General features: G+C 41.9%; 3 protein-coding genes across 7 annotated transcripts in view; 1 reads left to right on the top strand and 2 right to left on the bottom strand.

The window, feature by feature from the left end:
* The window catches only part of LMBRD2 (LMBR1 domain containing 2), a 31,179-nt gene extending 28,145 nt beyond the window's left edge, over positions 1–3,034 (bottom strand). Inside the window, exon 1 of one of the 2 annotated variants that reach the window (XM_075079860.1) lies at positions 2,809–3,034. The gene's annotated coding sequence lies outside the window, so the exon portion shown is untranslated. The remainder of the gene's footprint in view (positions 1–2,808) is intronic. The other variant, XM_075079861.1, reaches the window with a different exon arrangement.
* A 123-nt stretch (positions 3,035–3,157) lies between these two features.
* SKP2 (S-phase kinase associated protein 2) lies at positions 3,158–16,313 on the top strand. Of its 4 annotated transcripts, none has more exons than XM_075079599.1 (11): positions 3,158–3,280; positions 3,993–4,255; positions 5,821–5,932; positions 6,214–6,357; positions 6,904–7,038; positions 8,216–8,314; positions 10,482–10,609; positions 12,275–12,326; positions 13,022–13,129; positions 14,297–14,333; positions 15,351–16,313. In XM_075079599.1, exons 1-11 carry the CDS (start codon positions 3,249–3,251, stop codon positions 15,408–15,410), a joined length of 1,170 nt encoding a protein of 389 aa, XP_074935700.1. In that variant the 5' UTR covers positions 3,158–3,248; the 3' UTR covers positions 15,411–16,313. The 4 variants fall into 4 exon arrangements, with proteins under 4 accessions (XP_074935700.1, XP_074935699.1, XP_074935698.1 ...); XM_075079598.1 differs by having other exon boundaries at positions 12,245–12,326; XM_075079597.1 differs by lacking the exon at positions 15,351–16,313 and having other exon boundaries at positions 14,297–14,934.
* Positions 16,314–16,852: 539 nt separating this feature from the next.
* Positions 16,853–27,787, bottom strand: part of NADK2 (NAD kinase 2, mitochondrial) — a 34,150-nt gene continuing 23,215 nt past the window's right edge. The window contains 5 exon segments of the mRNA XM_075079595.1: positions 16,853–19,597; positions 22,959–23,082; positions 23,530–23,583; positions 23,666–23,721; positions 25,886–26,029. Of these exon segments, the coding sequence (XP_074935696.1) occupies positions 19,459–19,597; positions 22,959–23,082; positions 23,530–23,583; positions 23,666–23,721; positions 25,886–26,029 (517 nt within the window). The 3' untranslated portion in view covers positions 16,853–19,458.

The following is a 27,787-nucleotide window of genomic DNA, read 5'->3' as shown; positions in this document are numbered from 1 at the left end:
GATTTGGAAATGTTACACTTCTAGAAATCTTGGATATTTCAGTTAAAACACTTGAAGAATCAAGCAGCTAGAGATTTCCTTGCCTTACTCTGTATTTTAAACACCATAATTACATCTGAAAAAAAAATATCCCCAAGAAAGTAGCAAACTACAAAAGAGACCTCAAAGACAGCAATGGACAAAATTGAGTGAGAGCCACAGCATACCAAAACATACATCTGTATGACAGCATCTCCCACCTCTGGCTAAATTCACAACTCAGCAGCAAGTATAAACTGAAAGCTGCCATCTCCAGCAAAACATCAATGCCCAGTTCAAGGATGACCTTTTGCTTTTCTGTCAGCGAATAATCTGCTAGTTCCTATTGAGTTTCTTCCAGCAGATTTCACCGGCAAAAGAAAAAAAGTATGTCACAACACCTGTGATAGGTTTCTGAAACCTATCCTACTATGCAAAACTATGCTGTTAAGAATGCTAAAGCAACATTTCACTTTACAGACATGTTTAAACCTTTTGGACTGATGTCACTGCTCCACACTAAGATCCCATGATATTTCACCTTCAAACAACAAAATGGGCTAACTTCACACTTCAGAAATCTTAAAAAATGAGAAGAACAAGAGGTCAAGCAACAGTGAAAATAATCCCTTCAGCTATTTTCCTATCCAAGTCTGCTTAGTGTGTTGTTAGGCTTTCTTTTTTTTGTTTGGTTTTGGAGGCTAAGGGGTTTTTTTAATTATTATTTTTTACTTCCTTATTACACACTGACCCTTGCAGTTCTGGGAAATAGTAAGTATTTATAAGCAGATGACAGGTGAAGAGCTTCTTAATCTCAACACAGTAAAAAAACTATCTAAAGAAAGAAACTAGCCATGAACTGCCTGAGAAAACTGACCAGAGAAGTTATCCAATTGCACTATTTGGCAGAAAAAACCTCGGAGATGAATCAAGAAAACATAATTTGCAAAGTTTTATTTTTCCAAGAAACACTACTCAGTCTATGTACTGATTCATTTTTTATTAGTACCTATAATTTCAGCTATCTTGCAATGAAGAAAGGGTTTTAAACTGATTAAACGTTTAATTGCTTGTATATCAATATTCAGGGAAACAAGTTTTGTATCTGCTAATGACAAGAGAAAAATAACAAAATGCTGTGCTGACTCCATTCAGAATAGCAGTATTCTCCGATTTCATGGGAGAAGCTCTCCCTCCCACAGAAGCACTAAATAAAAGACAAATGCTTTACCAAGAAACATTGAGATTTTTGTGTTCAAAAGCAAGCAGGGACCACCAGTACAAAACCACAGGAAGTTTATTTGCTTTGCAGGGTGCTGTCTTATCCTCTAATAAAGGATATTAAGTACCACAGAGGCTGATGCTTTCATAGGGTTTAGGGGAATACTCTGGAAGTAACACATTGAAGAAAACAACTTGCTTGGAGGAACTAAAATAGAATCAGATACAAAAGCTGTACAGTTGCAATAAGAGTCTAAAAAAAGAATAGAAATTGCCACCCGGGTTACCAGAGTAACCCACTCACACAAAGCAGGTGTCAGTAAGGCAGTCAAACACATCATCGCAACCCTAACATTGCATCAAGACAGACTATTTGGTAATTCAGAGCTTTTTTAAAAATCATTTGATTTCACCCCTTTCAGCTAATTATTCTTTCAACCTCCCATGTGTTAATAGAGAAAAGTGAAAAGATGGGCTACAAGAAAGGGGCTGCTGAACAGGTTAAATACAATCAGCTTATATTTTTAAACTAAAAAATCACCTCTTTCATTTGATTATCCACTTAAATAAACTTTAAACAACTGTTCCATGACTTTATTTAAGACTGGAAATGGTTAACACAAATCCTTTTTTAAGTTTACATGAATGCCAATTTGAACCACATCATTGCCTATATCTGACTTAATAGTTGTGTCCTGTTTGCCATGCATTCCATTACCGTCTTCAGTTTTATAGGCACATCTCTCCATCCTTACGCAGTAAACAAAGGACAGCATTTACAAGCAAGCGGCTGACTAAGAGTGGAGCTGTAGGTGTGTCCAGGATTAGTTTCCATCCCCACCAATTTCAAAACAAGTAGTTTGGAGAAAAGGCATGAAAAGATGAATTACTGAAAGAAGGCCTGGCATATATCGGAAACATGGTGTGAAAGGATTGCCGTTTCACCTAGCATGTTTAGGGACAGGTCGGCATACATTGGCAGTCCCCCAGTTCCAGGCCTTCGCAGTGAAGGCGTTTCCAAAATGCAGGAGAACCTTTCACGGTAAAATGCCACCGTCAGCGCGACTCTGGTCTCTCAAACCAGACACTGCCACTGTACGTTGAAGCCGTTACGGCTGACGGCCGTGCGGCCTCCGGCCTGTACGGCGCGCGGATGACAGCCGACGGACACATACCGAACACCAGCACGCGTGCCTTAACCCACCTGCTCGGGGTCCCTGAAGGAACGAAGGGAAAAATGCGGGGCAAAGAGCGGAAAAGCGAACACGCCGATCCCTCCCGCCCGCCCTTCCTCTCTGCGCCGCAGGCAGAGAGCCCGGGACGTGCCCGGGGTCTCCCTGCTCGGACCCGGGCCCCGCACCCGTGGCGCCGCGGAGGGGGTCACGGAGTGGGACTAAACTACACCCGCCGCTTCCCAAGGCGCCGCGCCCGGCCCGACGCGTCCCGCTCCCGGGGAGGCCGCAGCGTGACTCGGCGCTGCGGCACCCCTGCGGCTGCGGCGCCCCGTCCCTCCCGCCCGAGGCCACGCGCCCCCGCCTGCCGGCGCCCCGGGCCGCGCCACTCCCTCACCGCAGGCGGAGTCCCCCCGCTCAGCGGCCGATCCCTCGCGGGGCACCGATTTCCTCCATCCCGGCCGCCGGCGGCCTCCGCACGAGAGCTCAGATCGCTACGCAGGGAGCGGCGCCCGCGCCCGCGCCCGCGCCCGCCTCCTTCCTTCTCAGGGCGACAGGGGCCGCCGCCTCCGCCATTCACCCCCCGCCAGCCGCCCGCCAGCCCCAGCGCCGGTGACGTCGGCATAGCAGCCACCCCGGGGGCGGGCGCAAGGCACTGTGGGTACGGCCCGTCCGCGCTTGGGCTGGCGGGAGGACTACAACTCCCGGCGTGCTTTGCGACGGGGAGCCCACCGGCTTCCGGCCGGCCCGGGGAATCCCCGCCCACTCGCGCGCGCGCGCGCGGCGTGACGGCGGGGTGTTGAAAAGCGCGGCGCGGAGCAGGGAAGCTACTGTTCCATGCATTCTCTCTCCGCCGGCGCCATGTACAGGTACGGGGATGGAGGGGTGTGCGTGGGAACGCCGGGAGGGTGCACGGGTCCTGGGGAGCATACGTGGGCTCTTGAGGTTCCCCCGAGTGTTCGGCGGGGGAGAGGGGGATGGGGATGGGCATCCAGGCCCCGAGGGGCCTGGATGCGAGACGCGCGTGAATCCTTAGCGGGCGTACCGAAGGGGGGAGGGGGGGGTGGCGGCGGTGCAGCGTGTGTGGTGCCCGGGGTCCCCGGACTGCTTCTCTCCTGCGCTGCGGCGGGCGGTAGCCGGAGGTGGAAACATTCTCTGTGCGTCCCCGGGCGGAGCGGTCCCACGCACCCCTCCCATGCTAGGGGCTCCCGCCGGGCGACCGTCCCCCATGATGCTGGCCAGCGGGCTGTTGGGTGCTGGCTGCGGCCACCCTCGGCCCTCCGGCGCCGTGGGGGGTTGTGCCGTGGGCACACCTCGTCGAGCGGCTTCTTTCTAAACTGCACCCATTCGCCCCCTCACCCTACCTGGGAGCGGGCTGTTGGTGCCAATCTGCCTGACCGAGCACAAGCCTCCGCGGTGGTCGCTGCTTGTGCTCCCAGCGCCCGCGGCTTTAATGTGAGTTACAGCCCTGCGTGGGGGCGTGGATTATGTGTCACTGTGAAATGCTCCTGTACGAGGAGCCCCGTCCTCTGTTTGGTCTGGCGGTACCTTCAGAGCCTGTGGATCTTTCTGTGTCTGCAGAAAACACCTCCAGGAGATCCCATCCTCCAGCAGCAATGTTTCCACCAGCTCTATGTGGGACAGGGACTCCAGCAAGATCTTGGAGTCTCAATCCGGCACGGGAGTGCCTGTCCTTAAGAAGGACAAGCCAGGCAATGAAAATGTGCTGCAGGACTTGCTGGTGTCGTTGCACTGTCCGCCTCAGAAACGGCAGAAGGTGAAGGAGAAGGGAAGGAGCTTTGTCACTGTGCGCTGGCCCCGGCTGTTCCAAGAACCAGAGTCAGGTACTGTCACCCCAGTCTGGGTTTCATTTGACCTTTAGCAGCAGTGGAGAGTGAGCATCACAAGTTGTTAGTACTTTGCTTTTTTTTGCTCTTTCCCAGCAGACTATCACTTCTAGATCTAGTGGCTTTCAGGCTAGGGCTGATGAGTCCTGTCTTATATAAACCTTCAAGCAGAGGTGGTGTGTTTGGCTCCAGAACTGTGGCCCACGTAAGCCATGGCTGGCTCCTGCCTAGTTGTGCCAGCCCCTGTCTGTGTGCCAGGGGTTTGTCCTGCATGCTGCTGTGTCTGTCTGCTCTTGCTGCTTGGGACCTGGGTGGTGCCATGGGCCAGTAGGGCCCTGAGCTGCCTCTGTTGCTCTGCCCAAGGGACCTGCTCCAGGAGATGTTTCCCCACACACCAAGTGGGACCAGGCTTCTCACAAAATACAGCTGTGGCTTCAAGGTGAATACAGGCTATTGGTACTGCTGTCCCCAAAATAATTTTGAAACCCAGAGGGGGCTTGATGTTTTTTTCTTAAGTATCTAAGAAGTAAGATACCTGGTCCTCGAGACCAGGAGGATCCAGATCCACCTCTCACAGCTCAGGCTGAGGTATGGCAGACAGGCAGCATCCTTGTTCCTGTTGGAACTGAGCTGTGAGCAAGGAAAGGGACCCTGCCAGACAGCAACAGGGAAGGTGCAGCAAAGGGTGTAAAGCTGCTGGGCTGGAAAGGGACTGGCAGGGAAGGAACAGGGCTGTAACCTGAAGATGTGGGGCAATTGAAGAAGGGATTGTTAGGATGCTGGGTTCCTTCACTGGTATCAAAGTGTGTTTTCAGTCTGCAGTGGTGGTGGAATGCAAAAACAAAGAAACAGCCCTCTCCAGGTGCCAGGCTGTCGTATGAAAGGTGGGAATGCCCTCAGACAACACTACTTTTAAATAAGATGGAATGCTGGGTCATAGGCTGCTGTTCTTGAGCTCTGCCACCCAGAAATCTCCCATGTGAATAGCAACACTTGAAGCGTTGTATCTACTCATGAGAAGCTGAGATTGTACCACATCCTTACAGATAATTGTTGGGGAGGTGGTAGTTAGTGTTCATGATTTAAGGAGCAGTTTGCAGTACCTGCGTTTCTCCGCGTACCGTGCAAAAGCATAGTTCACCTTGGGCTCCCTTCTGGGACCCTGACATGCGTAGGAAGGATGGGCATTTCAGCAGAGACCAGGGGGAAGAGGACCGTTCAAGGGTTAGAAAGCAAAGGAAGTAACTGAGATGCTCTTTTTTCCAAATGAATGCGTGAGTAAGAATTGTAATTTCTTCAGGGAACATGTTTTTTCCATTGCTTTAATATATATACTAAGTTGATATTATGGAAAGCTTTACATTTTCCAGTCATACCGATAAAAAAGATGGTAATCCTATCTTCCCACAAGGAAGAGCTGAAAGGGGATGAGTAGTGGGCAGATCTCTGGAGCCTGGAGAGAGGCTGTAGAGGTGCTTTTAACTACGAAGCCAACAAGGCATCTGATGAGTAGGTGAGAATGAACCAGCTTTAACTGGAACAAATTTGCTCTTTCCCTAAAGGTGCAACTTGGGATGTACTTCCAGATGAATTGCTTTTGGCAATCTTTGCATATTTGCCCCTAAATGACTTGCTAAAAGCTTCCCTGGCTTGCAAAAGATGGCATCGTCTTTTGTAAGTATTACTTCTCATTGTTTAGTACTGAGAAAACCTTTGCTTCCATACGCTGTTAAATTATCTGTTTCTCATCTTGTTTATTCATGCGTAATTCAATTTATGCTGTGTGTGGGTTATACATATGTATAATCAAAAGATGGCTCACATATTTTAACATTAGTAAACTCCATTAAATAGCTTTCCCTCCTCTGTCTTTTGTGACACTGAAATCTTTCTGTGGTTGTACTCATAGTTCTGACCCTTTCTAACTCACTAACAAGTAAAATTCTGTGCCTTAGGTTTGATGAATCTCTCTGGCAGACTCTCGATCTGACTGGTACAAATTTGGTGCCAGGAGTGATTGGACAGGTGCTGTCTGCAGGTGTTACTGTATTCCGCTGCCCAAGATCTTGTATTGGGAGTCCGTTGTTCAAAACAAGAAAGTAAGGCTTTTCTGCATGTTCTGGATCCTGAAACCACATCTCGTATATTCACAGTTTCTCTGTGTATTTTTGGTTTTAAGGTCTCCACCAGTAGTAGCATTGTGCTGTCTCTGCAGTGTGGAAGAGCTGATCAATGGTTGGCATGTGTTGAAATAAGAGGATCTGCATTCACCTGTCAGTTATTTAAAACCAAGTTAATGTGATCTTTTTTAAAGTGTCAGACACCATCACCCACTTGCAATTTATATCTTGTAGAATGAAGAATTGTCAGCGTCTCCACCATTTTTATATGGGAAGCTCAAAAAAATATTTAACTGCAGCAGGATAGACTTTCAGGTGTTATGATGAATCCTGTAAATGCCCTGAAGAGTTCTGCAGTTTTGGCTTGTAGTTTAACAGTAGGCCCAGTGAGCTTAGTAGTATGTGCAGTGTGCAGCTGAATACAACAGCATAATTTTTGCTGCAAGCTTTGCGTGGTATGTGTATGGGGAATTTGTGGAGCAGGTTTCAATGCTGTTTCAGTAACCTGCCTTTCTCCTTTTTTAGACCTCTCAGAGTTCAACATATGGATTTGTCGAACTGTGCAGTGTCTATTGCAGACCTCCAGAGTATTCTTTGTCAGTGTGAAAGGCTGCAGAACCTTAGCTTGGAGGGACTAGTGCTTTCTGATGACATCATCAAGTGAGTGACATGTTTGCGAATATTCAGTGAATGCCTTCTGTTTGGTGCTATCGCTTTTTGCAGGCTAGTGTAGTGGGTTGCCCCTGGCTGGATGTCAGGTGCTCACCAAAGCTGTTCTGTCGCTCCCCTCCTCAGCTGGACAGGGGAGAGGCAATACAATGAAAGGCTCGTGGGTCGAGATAAGAGCAGGGACAGATCACTCAACAGTTACTGTCATGGGAGAAACAGACTTGACTTGGTGAAATTAATTTTATCAACAATCAAATCAGAGTAGGGTATTGAGAAATAAAACCAGGTCATAAAACACCTTCCCCCTGCCCCTCCCTTCTTCCCGGCTCAACTTCACTCACAATTTTGTCTACCTCCTCCCCCTGAGCAGTGCAAGGGGGATGGGGAATGGGGGCTGTGGTCAGTTCATTGGTCAATTCATCACATGCTGACTCTGCTGCTCCTTCCTTCTCAAGGGAGGACTCCTCACACTCATCCCTTGCTCCAGCATGGGTCCCTCCCACAGGGTGCAGTCCTTCAGGAACAGACTGCTCCAGCGTGGGTCCCCCGCAACGTCACAAGTCCTGCCAGCAAACCTGCCCCAGCGTGGGCTCCTCTCCACAGGGCTGCCGGTCCGGCCAGGAGCCTGCTTCCACACAGGCTTCCCATGGGGTCACAGCCTCCTTTGGGCACCCACCTGTTGTGGTGTGGGGTACTCCACGGGCTGCAGGTGGATATCTGCTCCACCACTAACCTCCATGGGCTGCAGGGGGACAGCCTGCCTCACCATGGTCTTCACTGTGGGCTGCAGGGGAATCTCTGCAGGGATTGTCTGCAGAGGTGCCTCTTTCACACTTTCTCAATCCTCTCTCCCAGTTGCAATTGTGCAGGCTTTGTGAAAAATTGCTTCCTTTTGTATTTAGCAGTTTACAAATATGCAGACCTGTCAAGAATGTCAGGTAAATAGTCAAGTATCCCTTTCCAAGTTGTGCTGTGATGCAGTGAGTATAGAGTTCAGATCCTTCGCGGCTCTTAGGTTGGTCAGTTTACTAAAGATGCAGTGCTGCAAGTTTAAAGAATAATTCTGTACTTGGGATCTTAGCTCTTAAAAATAATCACACATCCTAGCAGTGCAAGCAATGTTCTAACATTTACGTTTTATCAGACTTTTGTTTTTTCTTCTCTACAGGAGCATTGCTAAGAATTCCAGTCTGAAGCGACTAAATCTCTGTGGGTGCTCAGGGTTTTCTGCAGAAGCTTTGGAGCTGATGTTGACCCTCTGTTCTAAGTAAGACAAAAATAGGTTTTGCTATTCCTTTTTACTGCTATTTCTGAGAAAAAGGATCCTTTTTATTATTACCACAGGCATCCCAACTGCGCTTGTCTCTAATATCTCTCTTATGAGCCTGTGTCTGTTCCTACATGCCTAACAGTTGATTATTAGCTGAATAGTCAATTTCTTTCCATCCAGATAATTTCTTCTTTAATAGCAAATATGTACTTCAGTAGTTTTCATGAGTGTCCTTAACTGTCCTTAAAGGAAGTTTTGTGGGTAAACCCCTGTCATGGTTTTAGCTGGGATAGTTAATTTTCTTCACTCTAGCTGGCATAGTGCTGTGCTTTGAACTTAGCATGAAAAAAATGTTGAGATAACACACAGGTGTTTTGGCTGTTGCTAGATAGTGCTTGTACTAGTCAAGGACTTTTCTAGCCTCCCATGCTCTGCCGGGTGCACAAGAAGCCGGGAGGGGAGGGGGCACAGCTAAGAGAGTGGATCCAGAATGTCCCTTTGGTCAGTTCATATCATGTAATGTCATGCCCAGTATGTTACCTGGGAGGGGCTGGCCGGGGGAGGGAGGAAGCAATCATGGCTCAGGGATGGGCAGTGTCGGTCAGCAGGTGGTAAGCAGTTGTATCGTTTGTGTTTCTGTAGTTTTTTCCTTTTTTCTTTCCCTTCCTTTTCCATTTTATTAATGTTATTGTCATTATTATCATAATCATTATTATAATTATTATTTTATTGTAATTATTAAACTGTGCTTATCTCAACCCACAAGTTCTTTTGCTCTTCCAATTCTCTTCCCCATCCCACAGGGGTGGGGGGGAGTGAGCGAGCGGCTGCGTGGTGTTCAGTTACCAGCTGAGGCTGACACATGACAAACCCCAATTGTGTTCCTTTGACTATCATATAAATTTGATTTTCTTGATGAAAGCAGTATGTGATCCCCACAAAGTGAAAGTGTGTGTTTTGAAACTGAAAAGTGGAGTCCCAGAGCTCTGTTTATAATCGGAGTAAAGCGTGAATGGCAGAAAAGATTATGCTTTTCCATCAATGATAGAATAATCCCTCAGTAACTTCCTACTTTTTATAAAGCACTGTGTTCAGATTGACAGCTCCAGCAATTAAACTGTCTGTTGGCAGGAAGTCACTGAACTGAGCCCCAGTAAATCTGGGATTTAAGTCCTGATCTTTCTGTTGACTTCCTGTGGGTTGCTGGACAATCTACTTAATCTTTGCTTCTGCAAACGCATGTTCTTAATCAGACTGCAAGTTAGTGGACAGACAAAACCTTAATCTTTCTCTGCCTCTCATGGGTAGATAATGCTTTCTATTGCTTGGTCTGATTACTTGGATCATGAGCTCATTAAAGAATGGCAGTCTGTACAGTACACAGTGAAAGCAGATGGCAAACCTGATCCTAGGAATGCTAGTGGCAATTTAACTGTTTTTTTTATTTACATAGAGATTGCCAGCTAAATGCTGTAGTTGTGCTGTTCACTGTGTCTTTGTCCTCTGGTTACACCTACAACACCTGCACACAAAACAAACACTTTGGCCCAGCCCTGAATGGTGATAGGCTATAGGTAATCAAAGCACGTAAATAGAGTTAAGGTCACAGTGTGGCCAATACTTATATAAAACTATGAAGTATTTTATGCTAATCAGGATTAATTTGTCATCTGACTGGTGCTAGTAATGGATAGCCTGTTTTCCTCTCAATGTGAACATCTGTTCAGTAGCAACAGATTCAGGTCACAAACCCAGAAGCAAGATGAAAAAGACAGTGTCTCCCCATGGCAGTCCCCAGAGAGCCATTTTACTTCCTAAGATATTATTGAATCATTCCAGTTGAAAGTGGCCTTGGGAAGTCACTTTAACCCTTGCCCAGAGCAGGGTCTAAATTCAGCGCTGGCCAGGTTGATGAGGACTTTCCCGGGTTAGATCCTGAAAACCTCCAAAGACGGATTCCACAGCAACAGATTCCACAGTCTCGCTGGGCAACCTGCTCCAGTACTTAGTTACTGTCATAGCGAAATTTGTAGTCGCAGTTACAGGACATTGGTAGTAGGTATGTTACAAGTTATTGCCATAGAAGTATCAACTGTAATAGATAAAATCAGAACTCAAACTGTATTTCAGTCATTCTTCCAAACAACTCTTTGTTTGTGTGTAGGCTGGAGGAGCTGAACTTGTCCTGGTGTGACTTCACAGCCGCCCATGTCAAAGCAACAGTGAATCACGTTACTTCAAAAGTAACCCACTTAAATTTAAGTGGATACAGGCAGAATCTACAAATACCAGGTAAATAGCAGCATGACAAAAACTTTATCCCATTATGGCATAAAGCAGCAGGCTTTATATTTTCTTCTGTTTTTTCTATACACACAGTGGATGACAATCGCGCACTAATACTGATTTTCTGCTCTGTATAGCTCGATATTCTTGCTGTCAGGGAACCTTACTCATGTCTCTGGCTATCTATGAGGGGTGAGATGATTTGTCTTCTGAATTTAAAAATAGTCAGGTGAAAGTTCATTACACCTTCAGTTGAAAGGTACAGTCCTTACTTCTGAGGTAAGTCCTGGAAGCAGGATACACTGGATCCCATGTTCCACTGTGAATTAGCCTTCCAGATGCTGTTCTTGAAGCCTTCTTAAGGCTTCTGCTATTGTGGCTGCTGAAGGCATCTTCCAAAAGAGAACAGCCATAGTAACTACTTGAGTTTTAGCAGGACATCATGTCAGGCTGATACTAGTTAATTTGGATGGCAAATAATCTCAGTAACCAACACTAACTATTTACTTACTAATGGTTCTAGGAGGGAAAGTTGGGTAAAGTTGCAGAAAAATAGAAAATGTGGAGATATCTGGATTTGAGGAGAGGGCACAACAGAATGGACAGGAGCATAGATAAAGGGTGAAATGGCTCTGGTGGTAAAGATAAATTTATCTTCTCTGCTAGCAAACGTGATGATGGGGCACTGGCTGACAAGTGGGTAGGTGACACAAAGGCTGTGACCATTCTTTTTTTCTGTAAACATCACACAGACCTCAGCATGCATTCCTTTGTGGAGAAATAACACCAGTCTTTTCACCTTAGCCCCAAACCCAGAGAGACATGCTATGTAATCTCCAAATCAGGATTTTGAACATTCTCTTGATCTGACCACTACAGACAGTGTGCAGAGCTCTTCTGTTGCAAAACAGCTTTCTATGCATAATTTTACTCTGTTTGGATGCAATTTATAAGGTGTAAGATTTGAATAGTTCACCAATAACTGAGGTATTGTTTTCTTTAGTTTCTGCATTTGAATTCTGAAATACCTAAATACTCTGGTATGTTGATTAGCACCTTGATAATAATAGTGGCCTTTTAGGTGATATCTGAACCACAGGTGATTCTATGCTATTTGCAGACAATGAAAAGATGGTCTCAAGAATTTACAGTTGAAATCAGGAAAACCATAACTTCCTGTCATGAGGGAAGAACTCTCTGTGGGGAGAAACAGAGATGCCTAAAGAACTTGATGCTCTGAAAGGGTATTTGCATGGAAGATTTTGGGTATTTTTTTACTATGTGTAAGAATTTCAGGCATCTCACATTACTGTGTCTTGGTAGATTTCTACAGCAATATCTTCTGAATGATGCACTTGCTAAGTTCCTAGTGCAATTGACTTTTAGGGACACTCTTGACTGAGAGACACTCCAGACATTTCTGGGCTAAGTGGATCTATTTTGCTGAGGATTAAAAAAAGTCCCTCTAAGGTATCTGGATAGGCAGGCTACGTGCTTTAAGTCTTAAGTGTGAATCTTTTTAACAAAAAGTTGCGTTTCAGTGTGGGGTTTTAGTAGAGAAGATACAAATGAACATATGTAGAAGTGTATATAGAATGCGCCTTATATATGTATAAAGCGCATTCGTCTTGTTGCTGAAAGGTGGACTGACTCTGTGTGACCTGTTTTCAGATGTTAAAACACTGGTGGAAAGATGCCCTTTTATCGTCCATTTAGATCTAAGGTAAGAAGACCTGTGCAGCTAGTCCATAAATCCTTATAGTTCAGGACACTGGCAATTCTGTTGTGGTGCAGTGATTGTATAATAATGCATGCTTGTGTAGGATTGCAGAACCAGAAATTACTTTTGATGCTAAACCTACAAAAGATTAGCTACCTGGCATGACCTAATCTGGAGCAAGTAACTAACTCAAAGATCTCTCTGCTACCTCAGCATAAATGTCAAGTACATACAGGATTTGTTAACTAACAAGTGATTGTAGTAGATAGAGTGGAAGGAAGCATTTAGATGCGTACAGTTTATGAGCCTAGCATCCTAGAAACGGTTTAGTTCATCTCTGATATAAATTTGTTACTTGGCTATAAAACTGTTTAAAAAAAAAAGTGTCTTGGTTTTGACCTAGTCAATCAAAATATTTTTAAGATCTCAATGTGTAAAGTAACTGCCTTTTCATGGCATGAGTTCTGCTCCAGAATATCTGCCTGCAGAGAAGCTTCTGCTTCACTTGCTCTTTAGTGAAAATCAAAATCCCTCCCCCACAATACACATACTCACTAGAAATGGGTTACTTCCACATTGAGAAAAAAAATACTTCAGTGGTAGGCAAAAGTTGATATTCATTAAAATTCTGTGCCTGAATTTTGCAAATATTACTGCTGCTTTATAGTGAAACCTCTTTCATGTGCTCTCATGTACAGTGACAGTGTGATGTTGAAGTGTGAGTGCTTCCAATATTTTCATCAACTCTTCTTTCTAGAACATCTGTGTCTTAGCCGATGTTACCAGATATCACCTGCTGACTTAGTGTAAGTAATCTCTAAGTTTTGGTTTGCTATTCATGCAAAGGATAAGTTAATTTAAACTTGCTTTATTTTAGGTTTAGAATTGCAGGTATTGTTTTGAAAAACTTATTGGTATAAGGAATTAGGAAAAAGGAACTGAAATAAATTAAGCTGGCTGCTAAAGCATGTACCTCTGAGAATCCAGACTGAAACCAAAGGTATCTGAGGTAATATTTCCGTGATGTCAGCCTCCACTTACAGAACTTGCTGCTCAGTGCCTGCATCATGTCTTCTTAATGGCACTGTACTACTGGTACTCATTACTGTGAGGCAGAGCTGGAGGTTCCAGTCCTGCCAATGACCAGTATTGGTGTCAATATTAAGCTTTCAGTTATGCAGCAAGGAAAGTATAGTCCTTTGGAAAAGTTAAGAGTTGACAGTACTTGGTGACTAGCTAATCTGCTTATATTCCTTTGCTTTTATGTGTGCCTATATTAGTTATTGGTTGCCACTGAAACACAGCTTAGAGTTACTTGCTTCTGGGTTTTTATGCCTTTTATTAGTATAGCAGCCATCCATCTTAATCCTCTCAGGAAGGATTTCAATCCTAAGGAAATAATCAACAACAAAAGGGTTGTGAGACGAGCAGGACTATCAAAATGGGAATCTGAAGACCCTTTTCTGTAGCAGTGTGTGCTGTCATGATGATAGCTTGTATGTCTCTACCTTGTGATTTTTGTCCATATGGATACACAGGTCACATGATGACTGGGCAAACATGAAGCAATCAAGAAGCCAAGGCTTGGCTATTCACCAAAATGTTATAACAAATTGGAGACTGATGGTACCCAGGGGCTTGTGTCCTCTGAGTCACATCCTGAAACTTCATCTGGGGCAATTCTCTCCACTTGTTGTAAATATTTAAGTCCAGGGAAATGAAAGGGGAGGAACTAGTTCATTCTCTCTCTGTGTGAGAGAGAATAGCAAGAAGCAACACATTCAGCTGGATTCCTGACTTATCAGCACAGAAAACTAGTTTCAATTAAATACATGCTTTTAAAAAGTAGGAAGGGGAATTTAGCTTTAGTAATTACCTTATTTCTAAAAAGTCAGTAGAAATGCAGTTACTTAGTTTGGGTACAGACTGAAAAAAAAAGTTTTCACATTCATCTTTTATTTTTCTCTTTCTAGAGAACTTGGTCAAATTCCAACATTAAAGATTCTTCAGGTATATGGAATAGTGACTGATAGCTCCCTGAAGCTCCTCAAGGAAATGCTTCCTGACATGAACATCAATTGCTCCCCCTTTACAAGTATCGCAAGGCCAACTGTTGGCAGTAAAAATCATGAGATTTGGGGCATCAAATGCAGATTGATGCTGAGAAACCCTAGTGGCATATAATCATTTACTGCATGCGACGGACACACTGTGTGAAGCTCCTTAAGAAGCAGGATGCTGGAGCACCTTTAATCATAGTACTGTTATTGTAAAAAGCATTCTAACTTTGTCTGACGCCTTAATGTAATTTTATAAATATTTGTATGCTTTTTTACTTATAGCTTTTAGAAATTGTGAGCAATTTTAGAATCTTTAAGTCTTCTGACATGGGATCTTTTTTAAAAATATTATGAAACAATCATTGTAATTAAGCAGTGTCAGCCTCCAGTAACTGTTGAAGGTTCTGATGCAGCTTGTGTTGCTCTAGGGGGTTCTAAAGGTGCTTTTGGTTACTTCTTCCTGACCTACAATTAAGGCTTCTTAAGAAATTGTCTTCATTTAAGTTTACAAACTCAAAATGAGTTATGGTATTAAACCTATTCAAATCCTTAGTTGACCAAGATATATAGTAAAATGAGAAGCTGCTTGCTTATGAGAGGGATAGAAGACTGAGTTTGAGTTCATCAAACTTGAAAACAGTAAATAGGGGAAGGGCTGTCTAAACAAAAGCAGCTAAGAGACAGCTCAATACTGTGCAAGTTAAGAAGCACTATAAAGGAGCTACAGTGAAGTTTTTCTTTAGCAGGCCACAAAGGTAACATCTGTTTTTAGTATGCTTCATTGTTAGCAAAATACAGTCTGAAAAGTCCATTCAGAATAAGCATCTGTAAAAGTAGATGCTGTCACCAGTTGTTTCATGTTGTGGTGCTAGGTTTTCTGATTTAATATTGCAGAACCTTAATGTAGCTTCTGGGAGCTTGATCTCAGATAAAAGCTCTTAAAAATATTCCCTTTCTTCCTTTACAGAATAAGATCTTTCAGCTGCAGCTGATAAATTGGCAGACATCTTGCTTGAGGAGGGTCTAATGGCTCGAGATCTCAGACCAAAAACAAAACTTGGGAATGCAGCATAAGAGAGGTGAAAGGAAGAGATCAATTTCTCTTTTATAACAGCTTATGTCTGTAGTATCATTTCACTTCCTGTATCTGGAACACTAACCACTACTGCCTAGTGTTCTTTTTTTAAAGATAGATGAAAAGCTGAGTAACTGTCAAAACCCATACCAAAAGAAAAACAACCAACCAAAAAAAAAACCTGAAGGATTGGGACAGCTAATGACTTTAAATAAAACTTTCATCTGGGTCTGTCATCAGGTTCCTTGTGCGTGAGCCTAGAATGTTTCAGCACATGTGTTAATTGAGAAGTCCTAAGGCAAAACTTGCACCGTGTAGGGCAGGAATATGCTGTTGTTCTCATGACTGCAGTAAGCGAACAGGTGGTGAATTTCATCATGGATGTTTAAGGTTAGCCTGCAGCATTACTGTAGGGCTGTTGCATAGGTATAGTGTTTCTCATCTAAATCTGAAGAGTTGAAGAATATCTGCTAGTACACAGCAGATTGATTACTGTGCAAAGATTATATGAGTACTAGAATCTGATATTTGACTTTCTATAGTATAAAGCATTATCTTAATGTAAGGTTTTTTTAATTGAATTTTAAGAGTAAGTAACACTTGAGTAACTAATGGGCTTGTGCCCCTTACAAAGGAGTTAATGGGGAACATATGTTGTGAAAGCTGGAGTGGAGAAGTGATGGGAGGTTGGAGGATACTGGATATTCTGCTTCAGTTTGCAGCCTTAGTTTTATGCCTTAAATTACTTAAAGAAAATAAGTAGATCTTTGCAGCACAGCACTGTTCTAAATTTTTCTATGTATAATGTAACCTCATACAACTTCCCTTGCGTTTATTAAACTTCTAAGGAATTGTTATATTGTACAGAATGACTGACAGATGGGAGAACACTTTCCCTGCCTTCCCACCAACTTTGTGTCATGGGTTAAAAAAAAAAAGATTAGATTTGTCCAAGCAATGTCTGAACAATGGTGGTTTAGAGGACAGGGTGTTATCACCAATACATTTTGCATTTAATTGACTACAGAATTGGCGTGTTGGAATGGCTTTAGCAAGAGGGAATAGTCCTGAACTTGGGTTTTTTTTAAGTACCAGGTTCAGTGTTAGACCTGCAACAGAAGTGTTTGTCCTCCTCTATCTGTTATGGTGGCAGCAATAGCAGACACATAATGGAAGTCCTCTGGGTAAGGGGCACCATAGACCTCTTCCTAATTGAAGGAATTTATTTGGTAGCTCCACGCAACCCAATCTAAAAAGTGCTACATAGATGTGTCTTCACATTTTACCTAAACCATGAAGCCTTAGAAACATTTATTTAAAGCAAACTGCACAGCAAGTGAAGTTGAGCACACCAAACACTTTTCAAAGTTGAAATAAGGCACAGAATAGCTTCATGCATCTATTAAGTTTTTAATTTTTATTACATAATGTATAAACACCACTTTTTAAAAAAGCAAAGAATGACAGGTCTAGTTTAGCAGAACACAGGGTGGACTGGCACTAAATGAAAGACCGTGGATTTGATTCAGCAGGTAGAAGAGGTGCAGAGTTTATGTGCCAGTCCAGGCACATGAAATCAGTATTAAACCAATATTCAGTCCTGTCATGGAATACTGTCTACCAGGTAAGTTGTCTGTACTGCAATCCTGTAGTGATACTTTTATTACAAAAAGGATTCTACAATTCTTTAATAAAAAAAGGTAGCTGTTTATCTACTATAGATCTCTGAATCATCCTAGTTATTTAAATCAAGCATTCACCAGTAAATGCTTCAACAGAAGTGCAATTAAATATAGACAAAACCAGTAGAGGCCACTCATGAGTAGGTCAGGTTTCCATTTTGCAAAATGAATTAGGAATTTGATTGTGACATCTCTTATTAAACCCTAAATCAGATCATTGGGTCTGTAGATCCTTTGAAAACATTCCTTTTTGTCTCAGCATTCATTATAAGGAATGACAGGCATCTTTAAGAGGTGTCTGACTCATCAGTTCCCAAACATTACAGCACACAAATGTGTTTAAGTAGAGGATAGGGGTTCTGCCATAAATTTGTCTATGCAGGTATTCAAGGACACTTCCAATACCTAAACCTCTGCTCTAACACAGTAGTAAAGTCCTAGGAAGTCATAGATTAGTGTTAATGCCATTGGTGGGTGGTGGTTTTCTTTTTAAAACTTAACAGCAAATTGAGCAGTGTATGAGATAGAGGCACATAAACCATCCTTAGCTGGTTACAGATGGATTAGGAGTAATTAAAACTCTCTAGTCTCTGTGCAGCCAATTTACTAAAAAAGATTAGTCATTCACATCTTTACCTTTAGACCAGTTTCATGGATTTTTTTTCTGACATTAAGAGCTTTATTCTGATAGTTCCTGACCTTAACCAAGTTTTGACAGAGTATTTGGCTACTTTGATTTCCCCCTCTGGTCTGCAATCCTGATAACTCAAGCAGATAGTGTAAATAACTCAATTTGCAGCACACTTAAAAGGTGAAATGTGTACAGTGATAGCTTATTCAAAAAGCTCCATCAGAAAATCACATTTTCCTAGAATTGAGTGGTCTAGTCAAATCAATATCCCCTATTTTCTGGTATAAAGCGAATACAAACACTTAAGTTGTAGAAGACAAAAATCCTTTATCCATTTCTTCCACCTGTAAAGATCAGTTTACATTTTGTGATTGGCAATAAATACACTGATTGGCCACACTGGAGAACATCTGTTACAGAAGTCTCTTCATTCAAAAGCAGTTTGAGGAAAAACTCACTTTTGGAAATAGACCTGTAGTAGACAGGACAAAACACATTTGTTTCAAGTCATGTAGCAGAAGAGTTCCTGCTGTAAGAATCTTCATTTTGTCAAATTCTGCCCTCTGACCTGTGTAATTATCAGCACAGACTTTCAAAGGCAGTCATAGTTCACAGTTTCTCTAATACATTATCTAAAAAGTCACTTCCTCTTCTACAATTGTAGCTTTTTCCCTGTAATCAACTTGCTTATCAACTTATGTCAGTCACACAAAATCAAAATTATTTTGTTGCCAATTAAAGCTGGGAAACAATATAGGTATTAACTTGTGCTCCAACTAGCATCCAGCACATCTCATTCTTCAATTAAAAAGAAACTCGGAACTTAAAATTCCAAACCATTCTGCTTAATAAAGCCAAATATTTTTCTTAAGATAGCCACCTACGTACACTACTGTGACTGAACACCTGCTAGCCAGCTAATCCATTCTGTGAAGGAGTATTTTGTACTTCAACATGTTTCCTACAGTTTGTATATCACTATTAAAGGGCTCCAGAAAAGCCTTGGGTTTCAAGTCCCTCTCTAACCAAAGAGAAAAGGTAAGAGCTCCCTCATTCAGGATGTGATTATACCAGGCTTTGACTTTTTATGTACATCTACAAAGTAGAAAAAATACTGGAAGAGGAAAAAAAAATTATCACAAGTTGTATGAAACTACAAAGTTGTAAAATTTTTGAAAAGCATACAAAAGGTTTGTATTTCCATTTCTATAACATCAACATCAGGATTTACCAAAATCTATATACCCTTGCATCAAATCGCTAGATTGACAGTCAATTTTTCTACAAAAGTGTATGTGTGAAGGTGTTTAGTTTCATCAGTCCCAGACTGTTACTACAAAACTGTACATCTGAATATTTAATGCTACTGACTTCATATCTGAACCCATCTACTTGTGTTTAAAAATATGTTCTTTCAAGTTTGCCTTACAGGTTAAAAATGTCAATTTTCACTGAAGTTAGAGGAAAGACTTCAGATGTATTTCTTTTACACAAGATGCAAAGAGAGCTTAAATATCAGGCTAAGATTTCCCCAACCCAAAGGAGTGAAAAGCATCTCAAGCTTCCTCCAAACACTCTTGCATCCAAAAAGGAAAACTTCCAACTTAATGCAGCATTGTGATGTGCTGACTATCCCCAGGAGTTCCCTCTTTGGATCCAGAACTGTTTCAGAAGACATTCGGGTCCTTCATTCTTCCAGCAGAACAGTGCACAGTGCATCCTCCGTATCAATCATTATTGAAGCTATCGCGCCATCATTGAATTCGAAAGATGTTCCTCCATCTACAACCATACATGCATCCCAACAACGGGAACGGACACAGACTCTGCAAAAACAAAAAAAAGTTTTCACAATATAGCTTAAAAAAAATTAAGTATTTCACACAAGCACTTATCTGAACAATAAGACTGGTTCTTGGACATTCCTTCACATGGGTCAGCAAATGCTTAATCACATGGGAGCATATTTAAAGAAGAATGTAGCATGGTACTAAGCACTAGAATCCTTCAACCTATCAGTACTTTTGTATAGACACAGCCAAGAGTCCAGAAAGGGCTGAAGGACTTGTTCAAATGGAGATTATCGCCCCAAGAGATTGAGAACAGCCTATAACATAATACTCAATATTGAAAGCTGCAGTTCAGGTGTCTTTTTTAAAGAAAGCTACTGATGATCCCACTTAATAGTGATTTGCTTCATCTTTCACAGAAGAGTCATCCATTAATTTATGATTCTAAGGTATGGTCTTCATGTTAAGTGGAACACACAGTTTCGACTAGCAATGCTTGAGATTCAAATAATTGGGATATCAATATAGTCTATTTTGTTACATGAATCATTCACAAAGAGAAGGGAAAGTAATTACAAACACAAAGCTGGTCAGAATGCTTGCCAGGCAACACCATAAATAGGTATTGCACCATATTACTGTCAATGTAAGGGTTTGACTACTATATCTTTAAGCTAATAAATTTAAGCTTATAAATTTTAAGGCAACTCTTTTAGAGTGGGACAAGATAAAATAAAGCTACTAACTGTCTTCCTCTTCACTTACCTTTAGAAGAATTAACTCAACCATGAGCAATTTATCCTTTCACATATGCAGAAAGTGAGAACACTATTAAATAAAGAGTTTTCCGAACTTTTTTTGTATTGCTAGATGGGAACCAATAGTTATGTCAGAGCAGCTGCAGGACTGCAGTCTCACATGGATGTACTTGATAGGCCTTGGTCTATACAATGTTTTCATCTCCAAAATGTAATCAACAACTATCCAGTGACTTAAATTTTCAGGAAGACACATCTTTCACAAATATGAAAAGTTTGGAAGCACAGCCACAGTGTCAAAGCTTAATTGGCCTATGCATCACTAAAACACAGTTAAGTCTGGAGAAAGCAGAAGAATGTGGAATTATGTTCCACTCCTCCATTTCACTCTGGGCAGCTACTATGTCAAAAAAGATAAAGAACAGCAATGGGGATATGTCTACGATCAAAAGCTAAAGATCAGTGGTGACAGGCAGCAAATTCTACTTAAAAAAAAAAAGAAAAAAGGGCAGATATCCTTCATAGGTATGCAGACATTTGTAGCTCCAGCATAGTTTTTGTAGTATATCCCCTGCTAAGGACTCCAAATAAGGTAAGACTTAGTACTGTAGAACTGTGGATGAAAATGCAGTTATTTGCTCCTATTTTAACCTTTCCTCTTAACCACCTCTTAAGATTTACTCACCCTTGAGAGCTCCCAGATCCAAATGACTAAGAAGCAGTAATCATTTAAAGGCATTACACATACGCAGTGGGCATCTAATATTGTAATATTTAGTCCCAGGAGGCAGAGGCGTCCTTTATTACTAGGGCATAAAGTGTTGTTTCAACACTGATGTGGCTTAAAAGGAGCAGAATATGGGTCTCATTTGAGTCAGAGCTCCTTTAGACATTTGTTTTGATATAAAAGGTTAAATTAACAATTAATGCTGAGATATTGTATTGTTCTCAACATAGTTATTCTGAACATATAACAGATGCACATGTTTATATTTAATTGTGGCAAGCTCCAGAGAAATAATAGAATCTTAGAATCACTTAGGTTGGAGAAGACCTTTAAGATCATCAAGTCCAACCGTTAACCCAGCATTGCAAAGTCTACCACTAAACCATGTCACTAAGCAGCACACCTACACATCTTTTAAATACCTCAAGGGGTGATGACTCCACCATTTCCCAGGGCAGTCAGCTCCAGTGCTTGATAATCCTTCCAGTGAAGACATGTTTCCCAGTACCTAAGCTACACCTTCCCTGGCGCAAGTGCCCTAAGTTAAAACGACTGAATTTCCAAATAATTTCATTTGGAAGGGCATGTAGTCCAACCTTCCACTCAAAGCAGGCCTTACTTCAAAGACAGATTAGGTTGCTTTGGGCCTTGCCCAGTGAAGTTTTGAGAATCTCCAAAGTCAGTGATAGCACAATCTCTGGGCAACCTGTTCTAGTGCCTGACCATTCTCACTGTGAAAAATTTTTCCTTCTTTTTTTTTATCAGAATCTTACATCCAATAAAATCATGGCTGTTGCCTCATATTGTGCCCTGAAAAGTTTAACTCAGTCTCCAGTGTAACCATCCACTGGCAGCTGAAGACAGCAAATGGATCCAGCCTGCTTAGTTTTGTCTCCTCCAGGCTAAACAAAAGCACTATTTGTCTCTCTCCTTTACATGCCATGTGTTTTGGCCCCGTAATCATCTCAGTGGCCATTTCCTACATTCACTCCAGTGTGTCAATGCCTGTGCCTCACACCAAGGGAAATGGCACATACCCAAACCTGGGCACACTGAGGTTCTTTTTTTCTGTAAGACTGTACATGGATAAACATTTAAAAGGCATAACACAACTTGGAGACATTTTCTTGCTGTTATCACAGAATCACAGGTTGGAAGGGATCTCAGAGATCATCCAGTCCAACCTAGATGAACACAGTCTAGAGAAGATGGCGCAGCACCTTGTCCAGACGACTCTTTAAAGTCTCCAGCATGGCTGAGTCAACCACTTCCCTGGGGAGATTATTCCAATGGTTGACTGTCCTCACTGTGAAAAATTTCTCTCGTGTCCATTCAGAATCTCCCCAAGAGCAACTTGTGTCCATTCCCCCTTGTCCTCTCCATGGGACTCCTTGTAAAAAGGGACTCTGCATCTTCTTTGTAGCTACCCCTTAAGTACTGGTACACGGTGACAAGATCCCCTATGAGCATCCTTTTCTCAAGTCTGAACAAACCCAGCTCTCCCAGCCTATCCTTGTATGGCAGCTTCCCAGTCCTTTGATCATCTTGGTGGCCCTTCTCAGGACCCCTTCCAGCCTGTCCACATCCTTTTTGTGTAGCGGGGACCAGAACTGTACACAGTACTCCAGGTATGGCCTGACAAACGCTGAGTAGAGCACCATAATGACTTATTTGTCTCTGCTGGTGATGCCCTTTTTGATGCAACCCAGCATCCTGTTGGCCTTCTAGGCCGCAGCAGCACACTGTTCACTCATGTTGAGCTTCCTGTCCACCAGGACCCCCATGAGAGCAATGCTCAAGTCCCTCAAAACACAAACTAGATGTTGAAACATTTCAAAGGAAACTCCTGGATTACTTTGACAAATACATAGAATGAAATAACTCTTCAGTAACTGCTATAGCCAACGCTTACTTTGAAGAGAAGCCACGCTGACGGCTACTTGAGAAAACTCTGTTTACAATAGGTTCTCGAATACTGAAAAACATTTTTGGTTCTTCTGGACTGTAGATCAAGGACTCATTGTAATCATTTGTTACTGTAAATAGAGAAATCAGCCATTAGTTTTTTCAGAGAAAATTAGTTATTCTCAGAAACACACGTTCTTCCAGGAAAGACAGCCTCCCTAGCAAAAGAGAATATTGTATCCTGCCAGGTGTTTAATAGCCCTCACCTGTTAAAAACAAATTAATTCTACAGAAGGCTCCTTTCAGTTCTATTGCATGACGAACACTCAATAGCTCTCTTCAGTTGATTAAATATCAAGTGTCTCAAATCTTAGGACTGAAATTCTCCTGAAGATCTATACATACGAAAGTCTATGTAAGTGCTTTCATATCAAGTCAGACATCTTTCACCAAATGTGCATAAATAATGTTTGTAAGAAATACTAATATTGCAAGTGCACTAAAATACTGAAAGCAGTATGAACAAAATGAACCAGTCAGTTACAATACCTTGAAGAAATCTTGCCTTTTTCACTAACCTTTTTGTACTAGTTCCATGTTCAAAGGCATATTCAAACTTCCATGCTTTTTAGCTGTTGAGCCAAGAGAAAGAGCCCCAATTAGATAGGTGTATCTTTATACAAACTTGGGAATAATGCCACACTGTTCACTCACCGATCTTAAGCATCTCTTCAACAGCTTGATGTGCTACCTTGTTAATATTATAGGACCTAGACAGAGAAGTAGATGTCTTGTTTGCTAAGCAATACAACTTGGGAAAAAAAAAAAAAACAAAAATGAAGAACTATGTTCAACATCAGGAAGGAAAAAAAAAGAATGCTATTAAGTGTGAGCTGACACCAGTTTCTTAAAAAAAATGCCTTAAATTAACTCTTCATTTGACATCTATCTGTGGTTTCATAAACTTTAATAATCCATTAACTGAAGTCTTCAGGAAAGAAGAGCATGATACACAGGATGTAGTCTCCTTACCAATAATCCTCCTGCCTTAAAACCCCAAGAATTGCTGATTCAAGTCTGCATTAGAAAAAACCTGCAGCACAGCAGTTCTACAGATTGTCTGTGTTCTTATCCCTTCTATCCACCTCTTGCTAATTAATTCCTTCTGTTAGTTCTCATTTATGAGACCCAACACTTCTTTACAAATATTATGCCTCTTCGTCCATACCCTAAGGTGTGGGCTTGAATCTCACAAGAATTGGTGTAGATAGAAAAGGAACAGTCAGATCAGACACTTCTGCATTTGCCACATTTGGATGCACAAGACATCATAAAAAGCCTCAGTCTGAACCAAGCCTAAATTCCAGTAAAAGTCTCCCTCCTGTGCCCAGGCTCCGAAGAGATTAGGTACTAATCACAGCCCCCATGCAGCAGTACTGTGAACATTTAGTTGCCCAGGTCTCAACACAGCTTAAAATCCTCGGTCCAGCACTCTGTCATGGCAGTAAAAGACCTCAGACTGCAACAGACATCCACTACACATCTAACAAGACCACAGAGTTGCTGAGGGTGGTTGTCTAAGGCTATTTCTCTTACCCTTATTGCCTACCTGTAAACCTGAGCAGATGGTAGCAAAAAACTGAGATGCACAGTTTGAAATTGTTCTCTCTCTCAGCTAGACATCCTCTCTTGCAAGTTCTGGCAGCTGCAGGAGGCACTTGGACATTTAAATGCCTCTCAGTCTGAGGAGGTCTGAAATCCCAGGAGAGACCCTAAATCACAGGCTAAGGAAGATCACCCCACTGAAGCTTGGCCTCAGTTTAGAGAAGTCCAGCAGTACACACTGATTACCGCAATGGAGATGGGCAATCCTGGAGTTTGGTCCCTGGTTCTGGGATTTCTTGGTACAGCATGCATAAGCAACTGAAATGTCTAAGAACAGCTTTGAACTAAGACTGTACATTCCCAAGGTACTGAACACTAGGAAAGTTCCCCAAGCCGTATGCCAAGTTCATCCTTGGCAGCCTGCAGGACTAAGTTATCCTGACAGAATACAAAATTCTGAATTACAATGAAGAGTAAAACCCAGTAACCATGGTTACAGCATGAATATTCATTTTTGAATTTCATTAAAAGCTTCAGTTTTAGTTCATGTTAGCCTGCCACATAAATCCAGGGCCTGTTGTACAACTTTAAACTATAAGCACAGCCAGATTTCCGAACGAAAGAGGCCTCCTCTGTGCACATCTTTCACATCTCAAAACTAAACTGATTAGACTTACATGCAGTTCTGCAGCTTCTTTAAATTGAAGTTAACATAATTTAACCCTTTGACTAAGCTAGCACAGCTCCGCTTAGTTATGCCTGTCTTTGTTTAAGGGGAATATTTTGGCAAAGAGACTGTACTCTTTCAGTTGAGTCTGAAAGAGGCAAGAGGCTTGGAAGGAGAACAGACAGTAGATGTGCCAGAGAACACTTAACACTGTTTCCAAGTACTTGTTTTCCTATTCTTCTTAGAGCTTAAATTTTCATAAGTTTTCTGAGCTACTTCATCTAAGCATTTTAATTTTAGCCAACAAGAGTAGTTCAGAGATCCCCACAGTATGCTCTGTAAGTCAGAGCAGAATCTCTTTCCTTCACCACCACCAACCATCCGTCTCCACATGTGGCATGCAGCCTCTTTCACCAAAATTACACCTAAGCTAAACTTCTGTCTCAATGCCTCAGATTCTCGCCCTTTCAAGTCTTCTCTCCATATCTACACCTAAGACAGCTTTGAACTATACCAACAGTGAGAATATTTGGACGTAACTGACATGCACTGACTTACCCATAGCCCAAGAGAGCTCAGTATGGACAAAATACTTAAGCAAAATAGGTCCATCTAGCTTATCTGAAGCAATATTTCATATCAAAGCAGCAACATGTACTTACCATGCTTTTGATCCTGTTCCAGTACACACATTGAGCCCTGAACTCTTCTGTTTTTCCCAAGGACCATCATCAACTGATATCTCATAATAGGAGGCCCTATGAAGTGAGAATTTAAAACTGGGTTTGCAGGACTTAAAGTTCTTCCTGAATAAGACAGAACACACAGGCTTATCAGGGACATAAAAATTGAGCAGGGCTAGTTTCAAATCTGGATGACAATTTCACAGGCTTTGCACAGTGTTTCCAATTTGGCAGCCACTTTTGATTCACTGTTTTACAGTAGTTTCTATAATGGACAAAAGTGATTTGCAACATGAACTTCTAGGTCGCTTTTCTGCAGCCACACTTCATATTAAATAACACACAAAGAACTCTGTGGTTCATCTGGGAATAGCTTCATATACAAGCAGGGCTTGCTGGACTTACAAATGAAACCACAAATACATTACCTTCCTTGTGTAATTGTTGAACTATCAAAAAACTGTGTTTATGCTGTCTCATAAAACTGTATCAAGGAACACTGACAGAAAAGGTATTCCAACATCCGCAAGTAATAGCATGGCTTCAAGCTGAATTCTTGACCGTTTCAGTAATTAAAAATCCATCGTGATTCTTCAAAACAGTTCTGGTTTTACAACAGTCACTAGGCTTACGCTTCTCTCCGGGGCAACATCCTCCTAGAACTCAAATTAGTAAGTCTCGGGGCACAATCATCATTCTGTATGGTATTACTTATATCAGGGGATGTCTAATGTTAGGCCTAGAAAGACCAGTCTCCCTCTGTAAGCTTCGGAACATTCAGGGGTATATTCATGAACCAAAGTTGTTGATGTTCATAGTGCCCAATTGAAACAGTATGATAGCGTCTTCAGATTATTAGATACCTTCTTAGAAAAAACACCACTTTCGCTGTGTTCAGCATGACTCAGTTTTACCTTCCTTAGGAGGTTATTGAGCTGGTTTAGGTGATCAATGTTTTGGTCTGGATCAACTAGGAATACAACTCTTGAATATTTGATGTCAAACAGTGTAGGCTCTTAGTAATTAACGGCATTTTCTGTACCTACTCTTGAGAAGATGGCAAAATAAAAGAACTGGAAGCAAATGAAGAACACAGGTACACAGCTTGATTCAGTTTAAGATAATTTTTGCAATTGGGTATAAAAGTGGGGTTTTTTCCCCTTCAATTTCCTTTTTTTCTTAACTGACATGCAGAATAAGACATTGGAAAAAGCAGCTGGAGTAAATTTGTCTCAATACACAGCAGACTCATGTATTTCGTCCTTACAGAGATTCATTCATGTGGCATCATTATTTAAGTCTTCAAGTGTAAGGTCTTATTAAGACAATATTTATTACTAGAGATTTGTTCCTATAAGCATTGTGTTCCTCAATGCTTCTCAAATATACTGGAACCAAAGAACACAATGTATTTGTGACACTCAGAACTACAGTGTTAGAAAGCAGCTTGGTGTTCCTCTATCACAGTATGTTAAAGAAACTTTTACAATCTTGATATAATTAGGCTTGATTTAGTACAGAGCAGAATTTGTATCTCTTTGAGACTAATTCCTTCTGCCAGTCTGAGGCTGCAGTCCAGATGGAGGATAAAGCACTCATGGAACATTTATACTGTTTCCAACAGCAATCACAGTGTTCCAGGCACTGTACAAACATAAGAAGATGTTATGCTCTAAGTTTTAAAAAGACATAGAATAAAGGGAAAAGGGATATAAAATACCAGTAAAAGTTTGGCCAAATCCTGACCAAGGATCATGTTTTAACTCCTTTCCTGCAGCCCCCGTCACATTCCACACATCCTTCTTGTTATCGTTTGCCTGGCAGAAATGCATTGATCTTCAGGACAGAAAGGACATTCAAAGGTATCCTGGATAATGCTGT

The sequence above is a fragment of the Phalacrocorax aristotelis genome, chromosome Z (assembly GCF_949628215.1).
Source record: "Phalacrocorax aristotelis chromosome Z, bGulAri2.1, whole genome shotgun sequence".
Taxonomy (NCBI): Eukaryota; Metazoa; Chordata; class Aves; order Suliformes; family Phalacrocoracidae; genus Phalacrocorax; species Phalacrocorax aristotelis.
The sequence above is the reverse complement of the archived record's forward strand: the minus strand, read 5'-3'. Positions and strand labels throughout refer to the sequence as shown.